This window comes from Prunus mume, linkage group LG5 (assembly GCF_029339155.1).
Source record: "Prunus mume cultivar Tortuosa linkage group LG5, ASM2933915v1, whole genome shotgun sequence".
NCBI classification, from domain to species: domain Eukaryota; kingdom Viridiplantae; phylum Streptophyta; class Magnoliopsida; order Rosales; family Rosaceae; genus Prunus; species Prunus mume.
Window position 1 is genome coordinate 1691994 of NC_142702.1, and position 23478 is coordinate 1715471.

General features: G+C 35.7%; 1 protein-coding gene across 1 annotated transcript; it reads left to right on the plus strand.

Annotated features, from left to right (window-relative positions):
- The first annotated feature begins 3095 nt into the window (after nt 1-3095).
- Nucleotides 3096-23478, plus strand: LOC103343514 (callose synthase 2-like). The gene is made up of 43 exons (XM_089051520.1): nt 3096-3415; nt 3964-4199; nt 4870-4970; nt 5079-5200; nt 5299-5392; nt 5492-5602; nt 5687-5803; nt 5891-5983; nt 6089-6180; nt 6536-6662; nt 7158-7295; nt 7394-7470; nt 7552-7645; nt 8551-8673; nt 8756-8873; nt 9912-10246; nt 10425-10477; nt 10575-10635; nt 12272-12353; nt 12424-12473; nt 12572-12658; nt 13485-13625; nt 13756-13850; nt 13968-14055; nt 14135-14295; nt 14390-14513; nt 14605-14702; nt 14791-14926; nt 15099-15250; nt 16276-16385; nt 16486-16611; nt 16722-16790; nt 16883-17072; nt 17564-17723; nt 17962-18081; nt 18532-18647; nt 18784-18867; nt 20620-20732; nt 20811-21040; nt 21123-21917; nt 22017-22067; nt 22702-22887; nt 23045-23478. The coding sequence occupies exons 2-43, from the start codon at nt 4016-4018 to the stop codon at nt 23300-23302; spliced, it is 5862 nt and encodes a 1953-aa protein (XP_088907646.1). The 5' UTR covers nt 3096-3415; nt 3964-4015; the 3' UTR covers nt 23303-23478.

Below are 23478 nucleotides of genomic sequence, written 5' to 3' on the forward strand. Positions count from 1 at the left end.
ATCTATCCGTAACTTCGCCATGCGCCTCAGCTTGTGCATGCCATTCTAATTTTTTTAAATTAAAACTTAGGCAGCAGTTTAATTAAGGAATTTAGGGTAACTACATAATCTCCTCTCTCCTCCCTCCCTTTTCTATGTGATCTCAATTAAAATGATGTCTCAAGTTTATGTGTTTAGTGCGTAAGTGAAGTATTAAAGATGTTTATCGCACTAATTTCCAATAACAATGTGAGTTTTTATTTTCATTTTTTTGCATATGTAGAATATATATGTTGATTCCATCCTAAATTTTTTTTTGAATCACCTAACATCAATGAAACACGGAAATACATCCACATGCCAGGCGCTTAAAAAAACACACCCTCTTTCATTTAGGCCTTTGGTCAAACACTTCGCACACCAGCCAATCATTGAGGCGCCTATACATGGATCTCCACAACCAACTTTCCGGCTGCCATGGGTTTGCCTTATCCTTCTGTGCGTCAGCCAGCCCTTGGGAATAGTGGAAGCCATGAATCGAGGAATTTAGATAAGGAACCCTCTAGTTGATCTCATTCTTAATTTTTTTTTGTGTGTAGATTTTAATGTGGAATCAACATCATTTTTATTCTTATGTGATAGTAAATGCAAGGGAAGTTAAGAATTAGAATCATTCTAATACTTTAGACTATCAGACAAATTTTTATTATTATTCTAATACTTATGTGTTAGTACACACAAGAGTAGGAATTAGAGTCATTCTAGTATTCATTCATAATAAGTAACCATGTTATTAATTTCTTTAATGTTGGTGGCCCACATTAAAAATGACAACCCCACCTCTCGGAATTTTGGAAAAGGAATCTATTCATGATAAGTAAACATATTTAAAGGTTGCTTCTTCTTGAAAATTAATCATGGTAAGTTTTTACTTTGCACTAACAAATTGATTTACTCACATCAACATTTAAAAAGTACATTTCACTGGAAAAAGGTTACCTTTCAAAATTCACATTAGGAAATAGAAAAGTGGATTTTCAATATTAGATAAACTTTAACTTTTATTACATAATATTAGATTATTTTGTTTTTAATTTTAAGTGATTATTAGTTTGATATTACTTCTAAAAGGATTAATAATGTTTTTTTGATAACTAAAAGCGTTTTTCAAGATGTTTGGCAAAAAACCTTAAAAATGATTTGTAGATCATAAAAGTGTCTTGTGAAGAAGTACCGCATAATACTTTTCCCAAAAGTAGTTATGATCAAAATTTGCGTTAGGCCCTAAATCTGTGTAATCTTTCTGGCGAGTGAAAAGTCTGCAATGTACATGATAGGCGTCAACTGATTGTGCTCCTTATAGTTCCTTCTCCATGTCCTTATTGGTAATAAATGTATGTATGTTAGGCCACACATCATACGTCATGCCATCAATCATACACGTTGGTCTCGTCCCCCATTATTTGTCATTTTTCGTGCTCATGCGAGCTTTCTTGAGCTGATAGAGTTTATCTTGATGATGCTAACATATCCCTAACTTCTGATATATTTTGTTTATTATTTAATTTAATCCATCGCTTTCTAATCTACTTTTTATCTTGCTACGTGTCTGAATAAATGCTACATACATGAGTTATAAAATATGATAAAATTAGGGAAATAATATGGTTCTTCAAAATAAAAAAAATAAAAGTGAGACTTTTGAAGTGCAAATTTGTGCTTAAATAAATACCTTAATAGAAAAACATCAACTCCCAATATCATTTTATTACAGTCACTTCTTAAATTCTACATAAATAACATCTAAATATTGAACATTTACAACTGACGAAATTTGAAATTATGTAATTCGAAATTCTATCATTTACAATTTTATGAAAATTAGAGTTATTTCATTCAAACAAATTGTCAGTGTGACTATAAAAAATGTGTTAAGGTATGAAGATTCTAAGGCGGAAAGTTTAGCTTTTCTAATCAAACCTTAGCGCGGAAGATACTTTACACCGCCAAAATGTGAATAGAATACGTTGAACTCCTTTTGGTTCTGCTGAAGAGGGTCGTTTCATGATGAATTGTTGACTATAATTTATATGTCGTCGTCAAGGGAATGGGGCCATCCCCGCCATGTATAGCCACGTAGCTCTTTCTTGGCAAGCTTATCTCCGGAGATGATATGATTATAATATTGACAAGAGCTTGCTTTAATATTAATTATAATTATTTGATGCGAAAGTAAGCAGCTGCAAGCCTGCAATTACAAGCTTTTGTGCAAAGGATATATGATAAAGAAAGGAGAGCTATCCTGACGAGGAAGACCTTCATTCTAGTACTGTGAGCGATGTGGAGATTGACGTCTGTTCACGCGGGATTTGACGATCCAACATGAGTGTTTCCATTTATGATGGCCTTGTAATTAAGATTTCATGGCTGTTTGGTCGGTTTACACATTTAATCTTTTAATTGGCCCCAGTGGTCTAAAGCTCGCTGGCTTCCTGTTTTTAGCCTTCTTATTCAGATTTGCCGTTTTGCGGTTTGCTTTTTGGGGCATGTATGTACACTGTACACTGTACACATGTGCGTACTAGATAGGCCGACACGCAGTCACCTCACCACCCAACCTTTTTTCTGTTTTTTATATCATATTTTCCATATCAGACTGTCCAGTGTCCCAGAAAAGTATCAAGATCGCAGAGGAGAGAGAGAGAGAGACACACACACTGGGAGAAACTTATGTGATGACGTGGCGCGATTTCATTGGGTATTGGGGACCCAGTGCCTTGAGTAGGAGAGAGAGAGTATAGTCATGCTCTATGCATTTCTTTCTTTCTGCCTATTGAGTCTTGTCTTGACCTTTGTTTGTAGGTAGCGCTTGGCATCCACCCACCTTCTAGTAAAGTTGAATTGAATTGAACAGAAGCAACGCTGCAGTGCACTTGCACTTGCACTTGGACTTGCGCACCCATCATAGGGCCATAGGTAGGGCCCATCTCTCTCTCTTCTCTCTAAATGTCAGTGTCTCACATCACAGTGTGTGTGCATGTGTATGATTGCAGGTGTAAATAAGTAAATATCTTGGTTTCCTTATTTTAATGTTTGTTGGAGACTTGAGGGATCTCGTCTCTATCTCTCGTCTCTAGCAACAACTGGTAAAGCGTTTATTCGCTTTTCTTTTCCATCTTCTTCACTACGTTTTCCTCTTCCTTCTCAACTCCCCCCCCCCTCGTCTCTAGCAACAACTGGTAAAGCGTTTACTCGCTTTTCTTCACCATCTTCTTCACTACGTTTTCCTCTTCCTTCTCAACTTCCCCCAACAACAACAACCCACTTCATATGCTCCGCGCCTCTCTCTCTCTCTCTCTCTCTCTCTCTCGCTTGCTTCTTTCGCTGCCTTGCCCACACAAGCTAAGGCCTAAGTAATTGGAAGAAACACAAAGCGGTAAAAAAAGCTTTCAGATTTCAGCGCATATTGTTTTCTTGGTTTCGTTTTCTGTTTGATTTTGACTAGGAACAGTGTATATGGTCCTGGTGGGTTTTATTGCTCAGTCACAAATTCAGAATGAGAGAGCCTATTGCTATTTTGAGTTTTATTGCTCTGTTTCTGTCTTTTCACTATCATTTCTCGACTATGCCATGCTTTGCTCTTCTTTATCTCCCCGAAAGTGACCAAGGAGTTAATTTGTGATATTTTCCGTTTCTGTTTCAATCTCTTCTGCTGTTAAGGGAGGACTTCCAAAAAGTACACGTATTTCATTTTCTGTTGTTTAAATTTCTTGATGGAAATATTACTCAAAACAAAGTCATATAGTTGAATTACTAGACTCGCTTGAGTGAAATTCATAGTTTCCATGGATCACAAATTGGGAAACGGTTAAGACCGAATTTCTACTTGGCATCCAAATTGATCCTTATCCGATTAGGCATTTATGGGACTTTCCACTTCTCCTTATGCTTATGCTACTTGCTATGTGTCCTTGGATTCAACAGGTAGACATTGGCAAGCAAGTTTGATTGGCCCTTGAGGGCTTAAGTTGTAGAGATGGCATATAGAAGGGGGTTTGATCAGCAGCCGCAGAGGCGGATTCTGCGGACTCAGACTGCAGGAAGTTTTGGAGAGCCCATGTTGGATAGTGAGGTGGTGCCTTCTTCATTGGTGGATATTGCTCCTATTCTCCGTGTTGCAAATGAAGTTGAGTCCAGGAATCCAAGAGTTGCCTATCTATGTGAGTTGCACTTGTTTTCTCATCTTGTAAGCCTGTATTCTATTATCTCTCTGTATGTAAGAGTCACACGTGTTTCGTAATGAGACTCATATTTGATTAATCAAAGCTCATGAAACTGGTTGGATTGGATACACTGCAGTATGGACTTTATTCCCATAGCTTCTGACTGTTATGTGAAAAGAAAATGTGATGGATGTAAATTGTCTGTCTCGATACTCATTATACATGATTCAAATATTAGGGCATGTCTTATGTGAAAGCAATACATGATGGATTTTGTTTATAAATGTACCAACTTGTTTCTGAAACATGTGGTAAAGAGTACCACAACTGCAGAGGAGCTGGCCCCAAGGGTTGAACTTGAAGAATTATGCTTTCCGAGGCATGTTGACTTGTCAATGAAGCCATCAGTTGGGGTTTTTAAATGCATCTTTTTTCTTGTACCTTTTGTTTTGTTTTGTTTTTTTGTTTACAATGCTTGAGGCTACTTTATTATTCATAGTCAGTGGAATAGTTGGTTAGTTGATAATCCACCTATTGTAATAAGACAAGTTATGTTTCAAAATTTTATCATGGCAAAAAAGACCTTTAGACAAACTCAAAGTCATTTTTATGAACTATATTGTATGTTTGGGAGTCCAATTCATACTAATGTGTATGTTGGAATTAGGTCGGTTTTATGCCTTTGAGAAAGCTCACAGACTAGATCCCACATCTAGTGGACGTGGTGTCCGCCAGTTTAAAACTGCACTTCTTCAGCGTCTAGAAAGGGTAAGCCTTCATTTCCCCTGGTAATTGCAACTATATCTCCTAATTTTTTTTATCTAGGACTATTTGGAATTCAGCAGAGATATTACTTATCGTTTTGATTCTTTTCAGGAAAATGAAACAACATTGGCAGGAAAGCAAAAGAGTGATGCTCGGGAAATGCAGAGTTTTTATCGAGATTACTACAAAAAATACATTCAAGCTTTGCAGAATGCTGTTGATAAAGCAGATCGGTTTGTCTCTAGGAGTATTGACGTGTTCTATTTTTTATTGAAAAGTTGCTCAGCTGCTTTATATTTTAGTTTTTTACGTTTTGTTTTTCCAAACCCAGGGCGCAACTGACCAAAGCATACCAAACTGCTGCTGTTTTATTTGAGGTTTTGAAGGCTGTCAATCAGACGGAAGCTGTTGAAGTAGCTGAGGAGGTGAAACAGAAATTTTTGACCCGAAACTTTTTCATAATACTAATCTTCGTTTTACACCTATTTCCTTTGTAAAATATGTCTGTATTTTTTGTACTGTAGATTTTGGAAGCTCACACCAAGGTTGAAGAAAAACAGCAGATATATGTACCTTACAATATTCTTCCTCTTGACCCTGATAGTCAAAATCAGGCAATCATGAGATTTCCCGAGGTTTGAACATTTTCATTTAAAACTGAGAGTATTATGTCTATAGATTACAGGTGAAACACATTGTCTCTTGTTTTTGCTCTCCAGATTCATGCTACTGTTTCAGCACTCCGTAACACTAGGGGCCTACCATGGCCGAAGGACCACAAGAAGAAAGTAGATGAAGACATTCTAGACTGGCTCCAGGCTATGTTTGGTTTCCAGGTGAAGTGACTAACAAAAATGAATGTCATAAACTACTGAGTTTTTCATATTTTATGAGCAGCTTAAGCTCCACTCATTAATGTGCAGAAGGATAATGTGGCAAATCAAAGGGAACACTTGATTCTGTTGGTTGCTAATGTTCACATACGACAATTACCAAAGCCTGATCAACAGCCCAAGGTTGTTATCCTTCTCAGTTCTACCTTATATTTTCCCTTTCTGAACTAGTTCTCCCCCTTCTCCTGCTACTACCTTACTCTATTTGCCAAATCTTTTCCTGTATAGTTGGACGATCGTGCTTTAACAGACGTAATGAAGAAACTTTTCAAAAATTACAAGAAATGGTGTAAATACTTGGATCGCAAAAGTAGCCTTTGGTGAGGAATCCTTTTTGAAAGCTTTGTAATTTAATATAATATTGATATTTCTAGAAATCTGAATGAATTGAATTATTTTATTCTCCTCCTCCTGAGGTATTTATAAGATGTACAAAGTATACAAAAAAGGTAAGTATACAAAGTCAACTATATTAAATAATAAACCCTAAACCTAGTATATCACGCCAACAATATTTTCTAGCAAATGTTAAAGTGGATTAGTTATAGTCTTCCGAAAAGCGGAGCTGCTGATTTGTTTAGCTGTGGTTTATAGTGGTCCATTGAAATATGGTGATTTGTTTCTGTCGTTTTGTTTCCACACTATTAACATACAAAATCTGTTTTTAACTGGCAGGTTGCCAACTATTCAGCAGGAAGTGCAGCAGCGAAAATTGCTATACATGGGTTTATATCTTCTTATCTGGGGAGAAGCTGCAAATTTGAAATTCATGCCAGAATGCCTTTGCTATATTTATCATCATGTACGCTTTAAGATGTTTTTGCCTTGCTTTATGACTGTATATTCCTGGAATTCAAGTTAATCTACAACATCTTTTAGTCCCTAAACCCCAAGTACACATTAAACACATAGGATTTGACTGTTAAAGTTATCTACTTTTTTCTCCTTGGGACTCAATTGTTGCAGAAGGGTGGAGGGTTGGTGTACTAGAAGCTTAAAAGCTTATTTCTTCATGCTCTATTCTATTGTCAGGATTCTTTATGGACATATTGCAAATATGTTTTGAGATTGTTAAATGTTATAAATAATTTTTCATGTTCTTTTGCTTTTTTTATTTATTTATTTTTTTAAAATTTAAAATTTTATTTTATTTTCTCCCTATATATATTTATTGGATAAGTTATATTATTCTTACCAATGTGATCATTGTTATTTGTGACCCAAGCCAAAGTAATTGGGAGAAAGCCTATGTTTAATTTAGCAGTATGATTCAGCAGTTGTACTTTACACTTTGTAGATGGCATTTGAATTGTATGGAATGCTAGCTGGGAGTGTTAGTCCAATGACGGGTGAGCACATAAAACCAGCCTATGGTGGTGAAGAAGAGGCCTTTTTGACGAAAGTAGTAACTCCAATATATGATACAATAGCAAAGGTGTTCTGCTACTTTTCTTTTGTTAATAAAATTTCTTTCTTTCCTTTTGACATTTATTACTTCATATCTCGTTAAATTTTTTTGTTTCTTTTTTACAGGAGGCTAAAAGGAGCAAAGGAGGAAAATCAAAACATTCTCAGTGGAGGAATTATGATGATTTGAATGAATACTTTTGGTACAAGCTTTTCTCTGTTTAGGTTGCATTTTCCAATGCTAAGACTGTACATTACAAGATTTGTTTGGTATGGAATTGTAGGTCAGTTGATTGTTTTAAGCTAGGATGGCCTATGCGTGCCGATGCTGATTTCTTTTGCCAGCCAGTCGAAGAGATTCAAGTTGGAAAAGATGAGGTATGCTGTAACTTTGGATATAAAATATTTGTTTTCCTTCTTTCTTTGTTTATCATCTCTGATTTTCATTATGTAACTATTGAATTTGTCCACTGTAAAAATATCCGTTTCTTTTTGTACTGTTATGGTATCTGCAACCTTGCTTTGTACAAACCTTTTTGTTTGTTTGTTCAATTTTTATTATTTATTATTTCTAGTAAAGATGCTTCAACATCTGCCTTGTAAGTGGGACCGGCCCTCTGCTTTTGGGAAGTTTAAGGAAAAACTTCAAGTGGCAGGTGTTTGTGGTAATCTGTTGTGGTAATCACAGACACCTGCCACTGAACAAATTACCTTTGTTAATTGGATGGTCCTTGCAGGGCTTAAAGCTTAAATCGTAGGTTTCAATTAGAGTGGCTATACTCTAGATGATTATGCAGTTCACCATCATCATCAAACATTCTTAATGCATGAATATAACTTTACAAATTACTTAGTTAATGACATGGATCATTTATCACTTCTTGTTTATAGTTCAACTTTCTTGATTTCATTGATAGAATCTTCCCCCAGAAATTACGTTGACGGCTGTATATACAGCATTTTCAGTTTGTCTCTAATCATCATGTCATGTTGTTACAAGTTCAGGTTTTATGGATAACATAACATATCTGAATGCCAACAGTTTCAGTTCTGATAATTTTACTGATGCAATTTATCAATAGGTTATCTGTGATTGGAATACTTAGTCTCTATAGGAAAAATCAAAAGCTACCACTGATTTAGATGTTTAAGTAGGAATTAGATTAACCAGGTCAAAACAACTTTCTTTTTTGGTACTCTATAATCACAAAAGCTTTTATCTTTCTCATTCTACTCTTTGGTTTAACTGTTTGTTTTTTGATTCTGAAATTTTATGATTTCAGAATAAGAAACCACTCAATGGGGAACGATGGATTGGTAAAGTCAACTTTGTTGAAATACGCTCGTTTTGGCACATTTTCAGAAGTTTTGATAGAATGTGGAGCTTTTATATATTGAGTTTACAGGTGAATTTTTTCTTACTAACCTTCTTTATCTTCTGTACTTATGTCTGTGCACTCTTAGGACTTATGTAATAATTTCCTTTAGGCAATGATCATTGTTGCTTGGAATGGGTCGGGGGAATTAAGTTCCATGTTTGAAGGTGATGTCTTTAAGAAAGTGCTGAGTATTTTCATAACTGCTGCGATAATGAAGCTTGGACAAGGTAAATAAAACCATTTAACCTTATTATTTGCTGGTTTATTATTTATTTTAGTGTTGCATCTGTGGTCAAAATTCAAATTTGTCGCTGTTCCATGTATCTTTAATCTGTTGTGAGTATTGTCTCACATGGGAGAAGTAATGCCTTTCACGATAATATAAAAGATCTTGGGCCTCTCTGCCCATCGCCGTTTGGTTTTGGGTTGGATGCTCTGATACCATAATTCAATTAGAGCATCCAACCTAAATCAATAGGCAATGGGTGGAGAGGCCAATATCTTATTTGGTGCAAGGCTTTACTTTCCGGACGTGGGATAATATTCTCAACATAATTGACCTCAACTGTGACATACTTGTGCTGGAAAATCACTACAATGCCATTTCCTATGAAAAATTAACCACGTTTGCCTTTATTGGTATACATGGATGATAGAACCATGAACGGTCCCATTTTATGTGCCTGCACAATAATCTAGTGATATTCCAAAGGAGGGTCTAGCTATAAAGTAGGGGCAACCCTTATGTAAAGTTCCTTAGATTATCTTTTTATGTAAAAAATCAATGTAAAATTTCTAGAAAATGTTACTAGAAATCTTGCAAATCAGCTCAATCAAATCTAAATTAACTCAGTCAGTAGCCCTAATATCAGGTCAACATTAAGCGAATCATCTTCTGAAAAATTTGGAAGAAATTAATCTGTACTGCTGGGTCATACCTGTTCCCAGCCAGAACCTAGAATGTTACCTTGCTTACCACTTGGCATAAGGCCATAAGGTTGTAGTCTATAAGGAAACTGTTCAGTAATGAAGAGTTTTAAGCTATGTTTAAACTTGTGAACGATTCATTTGGTGTTTGTTTTTAACTCAGTAATATCAAATATGTAATACCTCTGATGAGATGAAGATTATGACGGGATTTTCTGTAGAATTGCACAAGGATGCTTTATCCTCGAATACATATTGTTTAATGATGACTAATATGAGCCTTCTATGATATCATATAAATTTTATAATTTGATTAATCTATTTTCATTTTTTTACAGCTGTTCTTGATTTAATTCTGAGCTGGAAAGCTAGGCGAAGCATGTCTTTCTTTGTCAGGCTAAGATATGTTTTGAAGGCTGTTTCAGCTGCAGCATGGGTTATTGTTTTACCAGTGACTTACGCGTATAGTTGGAAAAACCCTCCTGGATTTGCACGGATGATCAGGAATTGGTTTGGAAATGGTCCAAGTTCATCTTCTTTGTTCATTTTGGCTGTTGTCATCTACTTATCTCCAAACATGCTCTCTGCATTGTTGTTTATGTTCCCAATTGTCCGTCGGTTTCTTGAAAGGTCACACTTAAGGGTTGTGATGCTCATGATGTGGTGGTCTCAGGTATGTATTTGTACCTTGTAATTTCCAGTAAAGTGTTTATGGAATGAAGCAGTCAGGACTTGCCTCCTATGGATATGATACCTGAATCATTCATTTTCTAGACATTTAATTTTTGTTCAAATTTTTTTTTTCCAGTATATTCGCCTCAGTCTAATTCATTTCTTTGATATGTTTGCAGTCTCGGCTTTATGTTGGAAGGGGAATGCACGAAAGCTCAGTTTCTCTTTTCAAGTAACCATAGATATTTTGATTTGTCTTTTCTTTCTATTGGAATGGCCTGGGATAGACATTCACTGGTCTCACTGTTACTGACTGCTTTTGTTTCTAGGTATACCATTTTTTGGGTTCTTCTGCTTGTGTCGAAATTAGCCTTCAGTTACTATGTAGAGGTACTTCTTTGGTCCCTCTTCAACGTTTACAAGCATCCGCGGAGTAAACTTTTTTTCTTCTTATGTCCATATCTATGTTTAAATGATTACTTCTTGTGAAATGCCGATGATTCTTGACATACTTGTAATTTTATGATGTTAGAGGGGCACATACTAGTAAGGGTCAACACCATTTTATTATCATGACTTATTTGTTTATTAGGTAACGGAGGGCGCCCTCCTCCCCCCCTTAAATTGTTTGCCTTTTCTTCATCTTTTTCTTTTACCCATAATTGCTTGAGGGGAGAATTTAAAGCCTATTTGAATATCAGAATATCAATGAAATAGGAAAACGCTTAAGCAATGACCTTAGCATGTTGTCGCAGACTTTTTACTTCTGGTTACAATGGAAGAGAATCGAATCCTTGAGTAGTCCTAACCCGTTTTGCACCCACCCTCACCACTTGGGCTAACCCCAAGGGCTTTGTCGCAGATTTCGTTATTTAATCTTTTGGCCAATTTGAGTTTTGTCTATGATTTGTTAATAATAGCATCCTGTTTGGCAATGGGGCAATAGTCTTGTCTTAAAGCTGGGTAAAGAAGATGAGAAAATTGTCAGATTGGTGGTGGGCAATAGAGTAAGTGTCAATTGGTGGTGGGCAATGGAGTAAGTGTCAATTGGTGGTGGGGAATAAGGTAATTGTCAGATTGTTGGAGGAGTTGTGGTTGGGAGAACAGCCTTTGGCATTACTTTTCTTGCGGTTTTTCAGGTTATCCAGATTTCATAATATAGTCTTCGCCTGGCTTGCATCTATTCCTTTTAAGTCAGGGAGTTGGGATTTTGGATTCAGAAGAAATTCTGAAGGAGTAGAGGTAATGGAGTTATCAGTTTTGCTGCTGCTATTAGATAAAAGTTCATTTTTATGGAGGCAGAGAGGATTTGAGGCGTTGGAAGCTGGAAATTTCAGGGGACTTCTCCTAGAAATATTTTCTCAGAAATTTAGGGTTGGCTAGTGGCTGACATGAGGGTCAATAAGCATAAGTTGCTTCAGAAAAGGAGACTTAATTGTTGTCTTTCTCGTAGTTCCTGTATATGTGTTAGATAAAATAGGAGAGTACTATCTGTTTGTTCATTGTTCAGTAGCTCTAAGTTTGTGGTGTTTATAATTTGGTAGGCTGGAGTGAGTGCTTAGTGACTTTCTGTCTTTGGTAGAGGAAAGAAGGCTAGAGTTTTGTGGGGTTGCTGCAGGATGGCTGTCTTGTGGGCTTTGGATGGAGAGGAACGGGGGGATTTTTGACAATTATAAGGGAGTGGGGGTTGAAGATCTTCTGGAGAGGGTGATCCATTTCTATCTTCACTTTGGGCATCTGTTGTTAAATTGAAGGGCAGATATAGGATAATATCTTTGATTAATTCTTCTGTGTTCGGTATTTATCCTGCTCAATGATTGACTGCTTGTCACTTTTTGTAGTTTTTATCTCTTTCTAATAAGACTTGTTTCTTCGCAGGAAAAAAAGGCTTGTTCACTTTTTGTAGTTCATTATCTCTTTTGAATAAGATTTGTGCTTCTCAATTAAAAAAAAAAGAAAAAGAAAAGGAAAAAGACTTGGGTACAAAACTTGTTGACTCAGCGTCATTTGTTCTTCATTGTTGCAGATTAGGCCTCTTGTGAAACCAACTAAAGATATCATGAAAGTTCACATAGGGACCTACCAATGGCATGAGTTTTTCCCTCGAGGTAAATGCATAAATGAAATAAACTTCCTTATATTCAGATGGTTTATGATGTCATCATTTGACCTTTTCAGCTAAGAATAACATTGGTGTGGTGATTGCACTCTGGGCTCCAATTGTTCTTGTATGTTAATGTTTCTCCCATTTTCACATCAGTGTCTTATCATTCACTTAGTTGTCTTCATTTTGCTCGTAAAATTTTATTCATATTTTTCTCTATAGGTCTACTTTATGGATACTCAAATTTGGTATGCCATCTTTTCCACAATATTTGGAGGTATATATGGTGCGTTTCGCCGTCTTGGAGAGGTTGGTGGAGTTTTATTTTCTCTTCAATCCTCATGTTTATATCACTTTCCATATTTTGATGAAGCTCAATAAATCCAATCTGCCAAAAGCCCAATCATCCTTATTTTTCATTTTGGTTGGGGGATTTTATTTAAAAAGTAAAAGAATGCCGGGTAGTTCTAATTAATTGCTTTCGAGTCATGGTGAATCTACAATCTCATGCATCACTTAGGGTTTGTTTCAAAGCATTCGAGGTTTAATCAATTTTTTTAAAAAATGTCCAATTATGATTTTTAACAAATAAAGTGAAGAAATACTAATAGAAATTATGCGAGATTGTTGCCATGGAAATAGAAACTCATTTTGCTTTCTGAAAAATAGAGAAAAGGATCCTCACTTGGTTTCAACACGAGCAGTTTTTTTTCCATAGAATATCTTGTACATGTTGGTTCTGTTCGCCTGTTATTCTTTTTTTCTTATTGTGGTGACAAATTAAATCTTCCCATTTTAGTATGCTTTTTGCATAAAATCTTCACCTTATATATATGATGAGTTTTTCCTATGTTAAGGGTGTCTTTATTGCGAGAAAAGTGCACACATCCGTCTATATTTTAGCTTATCCTTCAAGGGCTATCCTTGCAAAGAATCATTCAGAGGAAATTGAAACGAAAATATGGATAATCAAATGGCTGAACAATTTTTCTATTTAGCTGATATTTTGCATGGATAATCCTTGAAAGAGAATTTAAAAACTTGATGGTTATGATATTTTGCTTGGATAATCCTTGCTCTGATTGTAGGTTTTTTCAACTTAAATCACCTTACCAGATTTTTTTCTTTCTTCCAGATTCGTACACTGGGAATGTTGAGATCTCGATTTGAATCACTGCCAGGTGCTTTTAATAATTACTTGATTCCTGTGGAGAAGAGTGAGCAGACTAAGAAAAAGGGAATACTAAAAGCCACTTTCTCCCGCAAGTTTGATAAGGTTTGATCAGTGTTCTGCTTGAGAAGTTACCAATATTGATAATGACCTTCTCTGCACAATTTGGTACCTCCCTCGGTTAATCATTGAAAGACCATCATTTGAGTCTTTGCACATTGGCTGGTTGTTTCAGAGCACGTCTAGCAAAGAGAAAGAGGCCGCAAAGTTTGCACAGATGTGGAACGAAATAATCAGCAGTTTCAGAGAGGAGGATCTGATAAGTGATAGGTAAATAATGATGCCAGACAAGGAAATGTTTTCCTTAACTTGAATGAATGTTGAGTTCCATTATTTTACTTTTTGGATTAAATAGTTTGATATTGAAAGCTTGTATTTGTTTTTCAGGGAAAAGAACTTGCTGCTTGTCCCATATGGGGCTGACCCAGATTTAGTAGACCTCATCCAGTGGCCTCCTTTTCTGCTTGCTAGCAAGGTCTATGTTCTCATGACTAATTTCTTCCATTAGTCTCACCAAGACCAATACATGTATTTACTCTGTACTAATTCTGTAGATCCCAATAGCGCTGGACATGGCAAAAGACAGCAAAGATAAAGATCGTGAGCTGAAAAAGAGAATGAGTACAGACAATTATATGCGCTGTGCTATTCGCGAGTGCTATCTTTCATTTAAAAGTATTATTAATTTTTTGGTCCTTGGAGAGCGTGAAAAGAAGTGAGTTCAATACTACTTGAATATGTCTCAGAATAGAAAGAAAACATTTCATCTGCCAGACTTTTGTTATCTTCCTGATGACTCCTCTGTCCAGGGTTATAAATGATATCTTCACCTTAGTTGATGCGCATATTGCTGAGGGAAATCTGACAACGGAGTTCAATATGAGTGCTCTCCCAAGCCTCCATGAGCAATTTGTTCAGTTGATTGACCATCTGGTATTCTTATTTGACAGTGAACTTTCACATATTTTTATTGATTAATCAAGATTGTAGCTAGTCCCAACCATATCTTTCTGATGACCTACAGCTGGAAAACAAAAAGGAGGACAAGGACCAGGTCGTAATTGTCTTGCTCAACATGTTAGAGGTTGTGACAAGGGACATAATGGAGGATGAAATTCCCACGTAAATGATTTGGAATCTGATATCTCAACTAGGTTAATATTTTTGATTTTGTCCCCCTCAATCCTCCATTCATTTCTTTTTCATGCAGCTTGCTAGATTCAAGCCATGGGGGAACTTATGGGAAAGATGAGGGAATGACACCCCTTGATCAACGGGATACATATTTCGGTGAACTGAATTTCCCAGTGCCAGTGACCCCAAAAACAGAAGCTTGGAAAGAAAAGGTATGTTTCATTTACAATGTTATGATTTCAGTGCTGGATTAGCTAGTCATTACGACCAGAATATTAATGTTAGTGCATTGACCTTTCATATCTGGTTTCTCAGTCTGAATGAGTTTCGTAAAAGTTACATGTAATAAATTTATCCTGTTTGTGAATCCATTATCTTCTATAGATCAGAAGGCTTCATCTATTGCTTACGGAGAAGGAGTCTGCTATGGATGTCCCATCCAACTTGGAAGCTAGAAGGCGCATTTCTTTCTTTTCTAACTCATTGTTTATGGACATGCCTCCTGCACCTAAAGTTCGAAATATGCTTTCCTTCTCGTAAGTTATCTTAAATTTGGACTTTCTTCATTGTTATTGCATTTTTCCTTTCATGGGTGACGGGGGTGAAGATATTTCAGTGTCAATTATTGTCACGCCCTTGACATGGGAAAAATGTTCTTTACTATTTTGTCAAATTGAAGTTTTGTTTATTGGCCAGGTGTTGCAGCCATGACCAATAAGATAGATGTTAGGTGTATAAGTTCTTGTACTATACCAATTCGAGTAACTAAACTGTTTGCGGAAGCGTAGACAAATAATAAATTTAAAATTTTTTCTACACCATTGTCTCACGGTTGAGACAAGGAGAGATAATACCAAATGAAAGTGTACTTGACACATCTTCACAATACTATAGTTTCAAGTAAATTGCAAGGTGGTGACATGTATACACTAAGATATATATAATAGTATAAGCATGTAATTTGTAACCCGAACCTTTGACCAACTATATAGTTAGCTAATAAGAATAACCAACCATATAGGCCCTATTGATTTTACACAACAGAAATTTAAATGTTCTTCAAGTATAATGATCCAATAAATTTGGGTACTGGGTATTACATTACAGTTAATGAAGTAATACATTCTTGGGTTTAACCATTTCAAGGACATAATAATTCTCACTACAGAAAACCCCCAAACTATAGGGATATTTTCAAATTCATATACGAACTATCACTTTTTCATAAACGCGTACAGAAATTCCCATAAACCTACATTTAAACCACTCCAATCCTTCAGTCCGAGCGTTAACTGCCTATGTGGCTTTGAATGAATTTGAATTTACCCATATAGTTTGGGGGGTTTTCTGTAGTTGATCCGTATTTTAAATTGATGATCTGACTTATGGTTTCACTATTTCAAAATAAAATAAATATTGGACATATTTTGTATCAACCACTTTATAATTTCGATAAGTTGTGTAAAATAATATGGGATGGCAGATATTTTTGTCTTTTTGTGGGTCAAAAGTTTTTTTTGTTAACCGTATATCGCCTGATATTTTCGTAATTACTTTGTAGGGTTTTGACACCATACTATTCAGAAGAAGTTCTTTTCTCCGTCGATCACCTGGAAAAGCAGAACGAAGATGGTGTCTCTATCCTTTTCTACTTGCAAAAGATCTTTCCAGGTGAATTGTTTTCTGTTTTGTTTTTTTGTTGTTTCTCCTCTTACAATATAGTGTGCGTTGTTATCTGAACTGTTCTTTATGAACCCATGATTGATTGCAGATGAATGGACTAACTTTCTTGAGCGGGTCAAATGTGAAAGTGAAGAAGAACTCAGAGCAAATGATGAACTGGAAGAGAAACTCCGTCTATGGGCATCATATCGAGGCCAAACGTTGACCAAAACTGGTATAAGCAGATGCGGGCTACTGCCCCTCTCTCTTTGACACTTGATTTGATTTGTTATGTTTCTTATGTATGATTATGAGTTTTGTCTTCCCCTATTCTCTACAATTAAGTACGAGGTATGATGTATTACCGAAAAGCTTTGGAACTTCAGGCCTTCCTGGATATGGCAAAAGATGAAGGTATTGAAACTTAGTTGTAGTGTAACTACCCTATCTCTTATACGGTTAATTTTGTAAAGGGCATATTGATTTATTTTTTCCCTTATTATTAGCTCTAATGGAAGGCTATAAGGCTGCTGAATCAACTATTGAGGAACACTCAAAATCTGAAACGTCACTATTAGCTCAATGCCAAGCAGTAGTTGACATGAAATTCTCATATGTTGTGTCATGCCAACAATATGGAATTCACAAGCGATCTGGTGATGCTCGTGCCAAGGACATTTTGAAACTTATGGCAACGTATGTTCTTCAGTATCTAGTATTTTTATCTATATTTTTTATTTTGTGTGTGTGTGTGTGTGTGTGTGTGTGTGTGTGATATGAATACAGTATACTTATAGTTTAGTGTAATAGGTTAAGCAAACATCAAGTTTCAGCGAGGTAGTTATATTATGCCAAACTTCTCCCAAATGGTCAAAGCTTTACTTATTTCACACAAAAAATTATAACTATTTTACAGGAAAAAAAAATTTGGGTTTAAAATGGTAAATCAACTTTTGACTAATATAACAACAGTTTAGTTCATGTGGGCAACAATAAAGAAAAAATTCAGGTGGTTAGTTGACAAAAGGAGTTAAGTTCAGGTGGTATTGCTAAAACTTTACCTTTCATGTAATGATATTGTAAAGATAAACTTTCGTGCCAGACAAGCATACACAGAGGTGTTTGTAGAAAACGTAGGTGCTTCTAGAAGCAAGTCATGGTAATGTCTCCTATTTTCCCTGTTGCAGTTATCCATCTCTTCGGGTAGCTTACATTGATGAGGTTGAGAAAACTAGCGAAGATAAATCCAAAAAAAATGTTCGGAAGGTCTACTATTCGGCTCTTGTAAAGGCAGCTCCTCCAACTAAGACAATTGATTCCACTGATCCTGTTCAAAGGTTGGATCAGGTAATAATTTTTATAACATTCAATATTGGGCATTGACAGTAATTTGAGATATTTCTGGCAGAGCTTCCTAGACCTGTAAGAGACTCCTAGGGGTGCCAAGTTTGTTTCCTTCACTTTTGTGCTTCTTAGAGTAATTATTGTTTTATTTCAATCCAACAGTAGGCAATTGTAACATTGTAACACATCTTCTATACATGAATAATGCTTTACAATGGATTGTTTAAATCTCCTTGTACAGGATATTTATCGGATAAAGCTTCCTGGACCTGCAATATTGGGAGAGGGAAAGCCAGAAAATCAAAACCATGCAATCATTTTCACACGTGGGGAAGGCTTGCAAACAATAGATATGAACCAGGTATACACACACACAAACGACCATATGCAAATGCTTTGTGCATGCGTGTGAAAAAGTATATGCTTAGTTATTACAAAAAGAACAAAAGCACCAATTACCAAGTCATTAAGAGGAGGGGAATTAGGATTTTAAGGCTAAAAAAAGTAGGAATAGTGGCCAAGTTTGGGTCATAGAGAGGAAAGGGCAATGAGTGAGGGTGGATGAAATATGCCATTTTGGAACCTGGACTTTAAGTGATTTCAAGATTCTTTGACATGTTTACAATCCTTATGTATTTAGAGTCGCTAGAACTTCTGTGTCTAATGCTGGGGTCTTTTGGCGAAAAAAACTCGACACAAGTAGGGGGTCACACTGGAATAGGGTATCGGCTACGCTTACAGTTTAGGTATAAATTCTATATGCTTGTGCTTTTTTGAAACTCAGTACCACGTGGTTGTATCTGTTCAACAGGATAACTATTTGGAAGAAGCATTCAAAATGAGGAATTTGCTGCAAGAATTTCAGAAACATGATGGTGTTAGATATCCGACAATACTTGGACTTAGGGAGCACATATTCACTGGCAGGTATTTGTTGTGTTGTTGCTCTGAAGCAGGAATTCCAGTGCTGCTAGTAAATTAAGACTTCATAAATTTTTTGTTTTTAAAATTTTCTTTTGTGCTTATGTGTGTGACGTTTCATGTCTTCGGTTATCTTTTGCAGTGTTTCATCTCTTGCATGGTTTATGTCCAATCAGGAGACTAGTTTTGTAACTATTGGACAGAGACTGCTGGCTAACCCTCTGAGGTAAGAATTCGGAATTTTGTTTATATTTTGTTTCCAGAACTTCTAATTTATGATTTATTTCCCAGCCCAATGAGAATTTAGCTGTCACAATCTGTGTTAATCATTTGATCATCATAATTTTGTACCAACTATGATTTTAGGCAGACTGAGAATGTTTTTCATATTCAACATTCATTCAAATATTTATTAGTTAATTTGTCTACGGTCCCGTATGATATTGATTTTCTGTATTTTGTTTGGTGGAATGGTGGTTATTGATTTTCTGTAATTTTTTTTTTCCTGGACTATGCTCCTGCTTGATTGATTTTGTTAAATTTAATCCCTCTAAGCAGGTTACAATATCCCTAAGGAGCGCATGTGTTTTTGTCAGAAAATATCCAAATTAATTTCATTATTATAATAAAGCTAAAGTATCAACTTTAAAATGTTATAAGTTATAACTTCCATTTTACACTTCTGTTTGTGATAACATTTGTAATCCTGGAGACATTTTTTAGGTTTATCAAACAAAGTCGATGTCAAATATTGAATTATGCAAAAAAAATCATAGTAATTGTGACATGATTAAATTAGTTTCATCTGCAAAGTTTTATTACTGCATTCTTTACTTCTGTCATAGTTTTGCATTATTTAGTTAAAGGTAACAGTGGCACAACTTATTAGATATTCAATAGAACAGATAGATTATAACTACTTTCTTATATGGTTATGCAGTCTTAATGCAGTTCTAATTAGAAACCCAGCTATGCTACAATGGAATTGTTTTTTAATACACTACACAGTTGATAGTTTGATTAATTATCCATTGTTCTTTATATTTCTTTAGACAAAAACATTAAATCTTTTTATACAATTTCATTGATCTCGATAAGTACTTTCTAAGAATAATTTCTTTTATGAAAAATAAACATGGACAATAAAAGTTGCACTATTTTAAAGTTCGAGAGAATATTATTGTATTTAACCAACAAAAGTTTTCAGGAGAAAGTGTATATTTTTTTGTTGAGACTTTTAATAATAATGAGAGTTCTGTAATTCAATTTAGTTTAATAGGTATCTGTAGTTACGAAGCTTTGAATATTCAACATGGGACACCAGTTTTACGTTTTTATGCTATTGGATTGTTCCACATAGAAAGTATTTATCAGATACTGGATCCAAAAATTCCAATTTTTATTTCTGGTATAAACTTTTGGCTTGAAATTAGAAACAGGTCCAATTAATTGGCATCGACAAATGCGGTCTAAGCCACTTAAATAGACATAAATAAACAGGTCCAATTTTTTGGATGTTTTCAAAATTTGGGTATTAACTTCTAAGAACACATAGATGTTGACTAAGTTTTCAACATCAAGCTTTAGACTGTTTTAGACTATGAATCCTGTATGTGGAATTTTAACATTAGTTACCTGTTTTGAATCACCAAGTTATTCAAATATAAAGCAAACATGGAGAAAGTTATGTTTAAAGAAAGTAATGCTAAGAATCAAAGCAGACCACAAAGAAGGGCCTATTACATGTGATCAATTATTACTCACGGCCCTCCTTTAAATGGGTCAGAGAAGATAGGAACAATTTTGAAAACTCTGGGGCCTATTTGTCACACAAGTGTATGATACTAGACATTTTTTTTTTTTTGGTTGTGTTTTTCTTGGAAGTGTTTCAAGAAACACACTACACACATTTTCAGTTACCATATGTTTCTTATCTAGTTCAAGCTGCTGAATCCTTTTTTTTTTTTTCCTCATTCAGAGTTAGATTCCACTATGGCCATCCAGATGTATTTGATAGACTGTTTCATCTGACTAGAGGCGGTGTCAGCAAAGCTTCCAAAGTCATCAATTTAAGCGAGGACATATTTGCAGGCACTCTCATCGCTTTGTTTAAGACTCGTTTTGTTTTGGATTGGTAGTGTACCAATTTCACACGTCTCTTGTCTGCAGGTTTCAATTCTACTGTACGTGAAGGCAGTGTTACTCATCATGAATATATACAAGTTGGTAAAGGACGAGATGTTGGCCTGAACCAGATCTCGATTTTTGAGGCAAAAATAGCTAATGGGAATGGCGAACAGACACTGAGTCGTGACATCTATAGGCTTGGGCATCGATTTGATTTCTTCCGGATGCTATCCTGCTACTTCACAACAATTGGTTTCTATTTCAGCACTTTAGTATGTATAAAATATACCTCTCTCTTCATTTATTATATAATCCTTTACCATTATCTCAAATGTTTTGGTTCTGGTTTGACAGGTGACTGTGCTTACAGTCTATGTGTTTCTCTACGGTCGCCTTTATCTTGTTCTCAGTGGGCTTGAAGATGGTCTGAGTACTCATCGAGCTATTCGAGACAATAAGCCTCTTCAAATAGCTCTTGCTTCTCAGTCTGTTGTGCAAATTGGATTTTTGATGGCCTTGCCTATGGTTATGGAAATTGGTTTAGAAAAGGGGTTCCGTGTTGCACTAAGCGATTTCATATTAATGCAATTACAATTGGCCCCTGTATTTTTCACATTTTCTCTTGGTACAAAGACGCACTATTATGGAAAGACTTTACTTCACGGAGGTGCAGAATACCGAGCAACGGGTCGTAGCTTTGTAGTGTTTCATGCCAAATTCGCTGATAATTACAGGCTCTACTCCAGAAGCCACTTTGTCAAGGGCATCGAGCTACTGATTCTGCTTGTTGTGTACCACATATTTGGTCGTTCATATAGAAGTGCGGTTGTATATATCCTCATTACGATACAAATTTGGTTCATGGTTGGAACATGGCTTTTTGCTCCATTCCTCTTCAATCCATCAGGGTTTGAGTGGCAAAAGATTGTCGATGACTGGACGGATTGGAAGAAGTGGATAAACAATCATGGAGGCATCGGTGTCTCTCCTGATAAAAGCTGGGAATCCTGGTGGGAAAAAGAACATGAGCATCTTCGTTACTCTGGAATACGTGGTATCATTACTGAGATAATATTAGCATTGCGCTTTTTCATCTACCAGTATGGGCTTGTCTATCACCTCAACATTACAAACAACAAAAGTTTTCTGGTATATGCATTTTATGCTTCTTTCGACCGTTACATTCTAATATCTATTATTTTTATAAAGCAGGTGGAAATATTAATTTTCCTTTCAATGCGCTTGCAGGTCTATGGTGTTTCGTGGCTGGTGATCCTTCTAATTTTGGTGTTGATGAAGGTGGGTAGTTAAAATTTCAGGACTCCTAATATGTGTATTTCCAAACATAGCCATACTTTCTTGTTTCAAGATTTGTATTTATTGAAACTTCCTAAGACGTCATTCATGAGTTATTTTGGTGGCAAAAATTACCACGTAGAAGCTTTCTTCTTTCGTGCCTTTTTATGAGGCAGAGGCATTTTGTATTTGTTAGGTTATAAACATCAAAATCTGTCTTTTAAGAACTGAATTAACCAATAATCTGACTTTCTTTTTTCTTGTTCTCTCAAATACAGCATTAAAACGGAAATAGTTCTTAAACTGTCACCATCTAGGCTCTGAAAAATGATTTCCTCTACCAACCAATGGAGTGTACTTAACTTTTTGCTGCATGTCAAAATCTGACAAACCATTTAACCATTTTTTCAGTCTTGTTCTCAACGTACTTACATAGAAGGCAAATGCTCATATAGGCATTTTATGAGTCAATAAGCTTGTGTATGTGGTTATGTTAATTTCTGCATATTTTTCATGTCAGAAAATGTTTTACTTGGCTTTTACCAGCTCTTTTGTTATTGCAAACTAATTTACGACTGTAAAAAATCAATTTATTGCTTCTTAGATTTATTTTGACAATTGTGCTAAAAATTTTCAGGCCGTGTCTGCTGGAAGGCGACGATTAAGTGCAGACTATCAACTTTTGTTTCGACTGGTTAAGGGATTTATATTTATTACATTTTTATCTATTTTCATTACCTTAATAGTGCTCCCTCATATGACGCTTCGGGATGTTGTAGTCTGCATTCTTGCCTTCATGCCAACTGGATGGGGATTGCTTTTGGTCAGTAAATCATATTAATCCTTTTTTTTGTTGCTAATTTCCTGTTCTAACTATTTAGTGTTTAATATTTGTAACCTAGTTTTCAATTGTCTATTAACTCGTTGATTTGTTCTAATTGTTTCTTCTGTTTTTTTTATCTTCATAAATATTCCTATAGATTGCACAAGCTTGTAAGCCACTAATTCAACAAGCAGGATTTTGGGGGTCAGTTCAAACACTTGCTCGTGGTTATGAAATAATCATGGGGTTGCTTCTTTTCACCCCAGTTGCATTCTTGGCTTGGTTCCCTTTCGTTTCCGAATTCCAAACACGAATGCTGTTCAACCAAGCATTCAGTCGAGGTTTACAGATCTCACGTATTCTCGGAGGAGGAGGACAAAGGAAGGGCCACCACTCCTCCAGCAACAAGGAGTAATTTTTATCCAAATTATTTTAGGGATGGTCTCATTTAGCTCAATGTAAATAGCTCCAGTGCTTGCTCAAATTATTCATCAAAAGAATTCATAGATGTCTTTCTTTGTGCTTTTTGTCAAACTTTAGAGTACTTGTACATGTATATTTATGATAAAGGTTTGAAACTTAACAATTTCA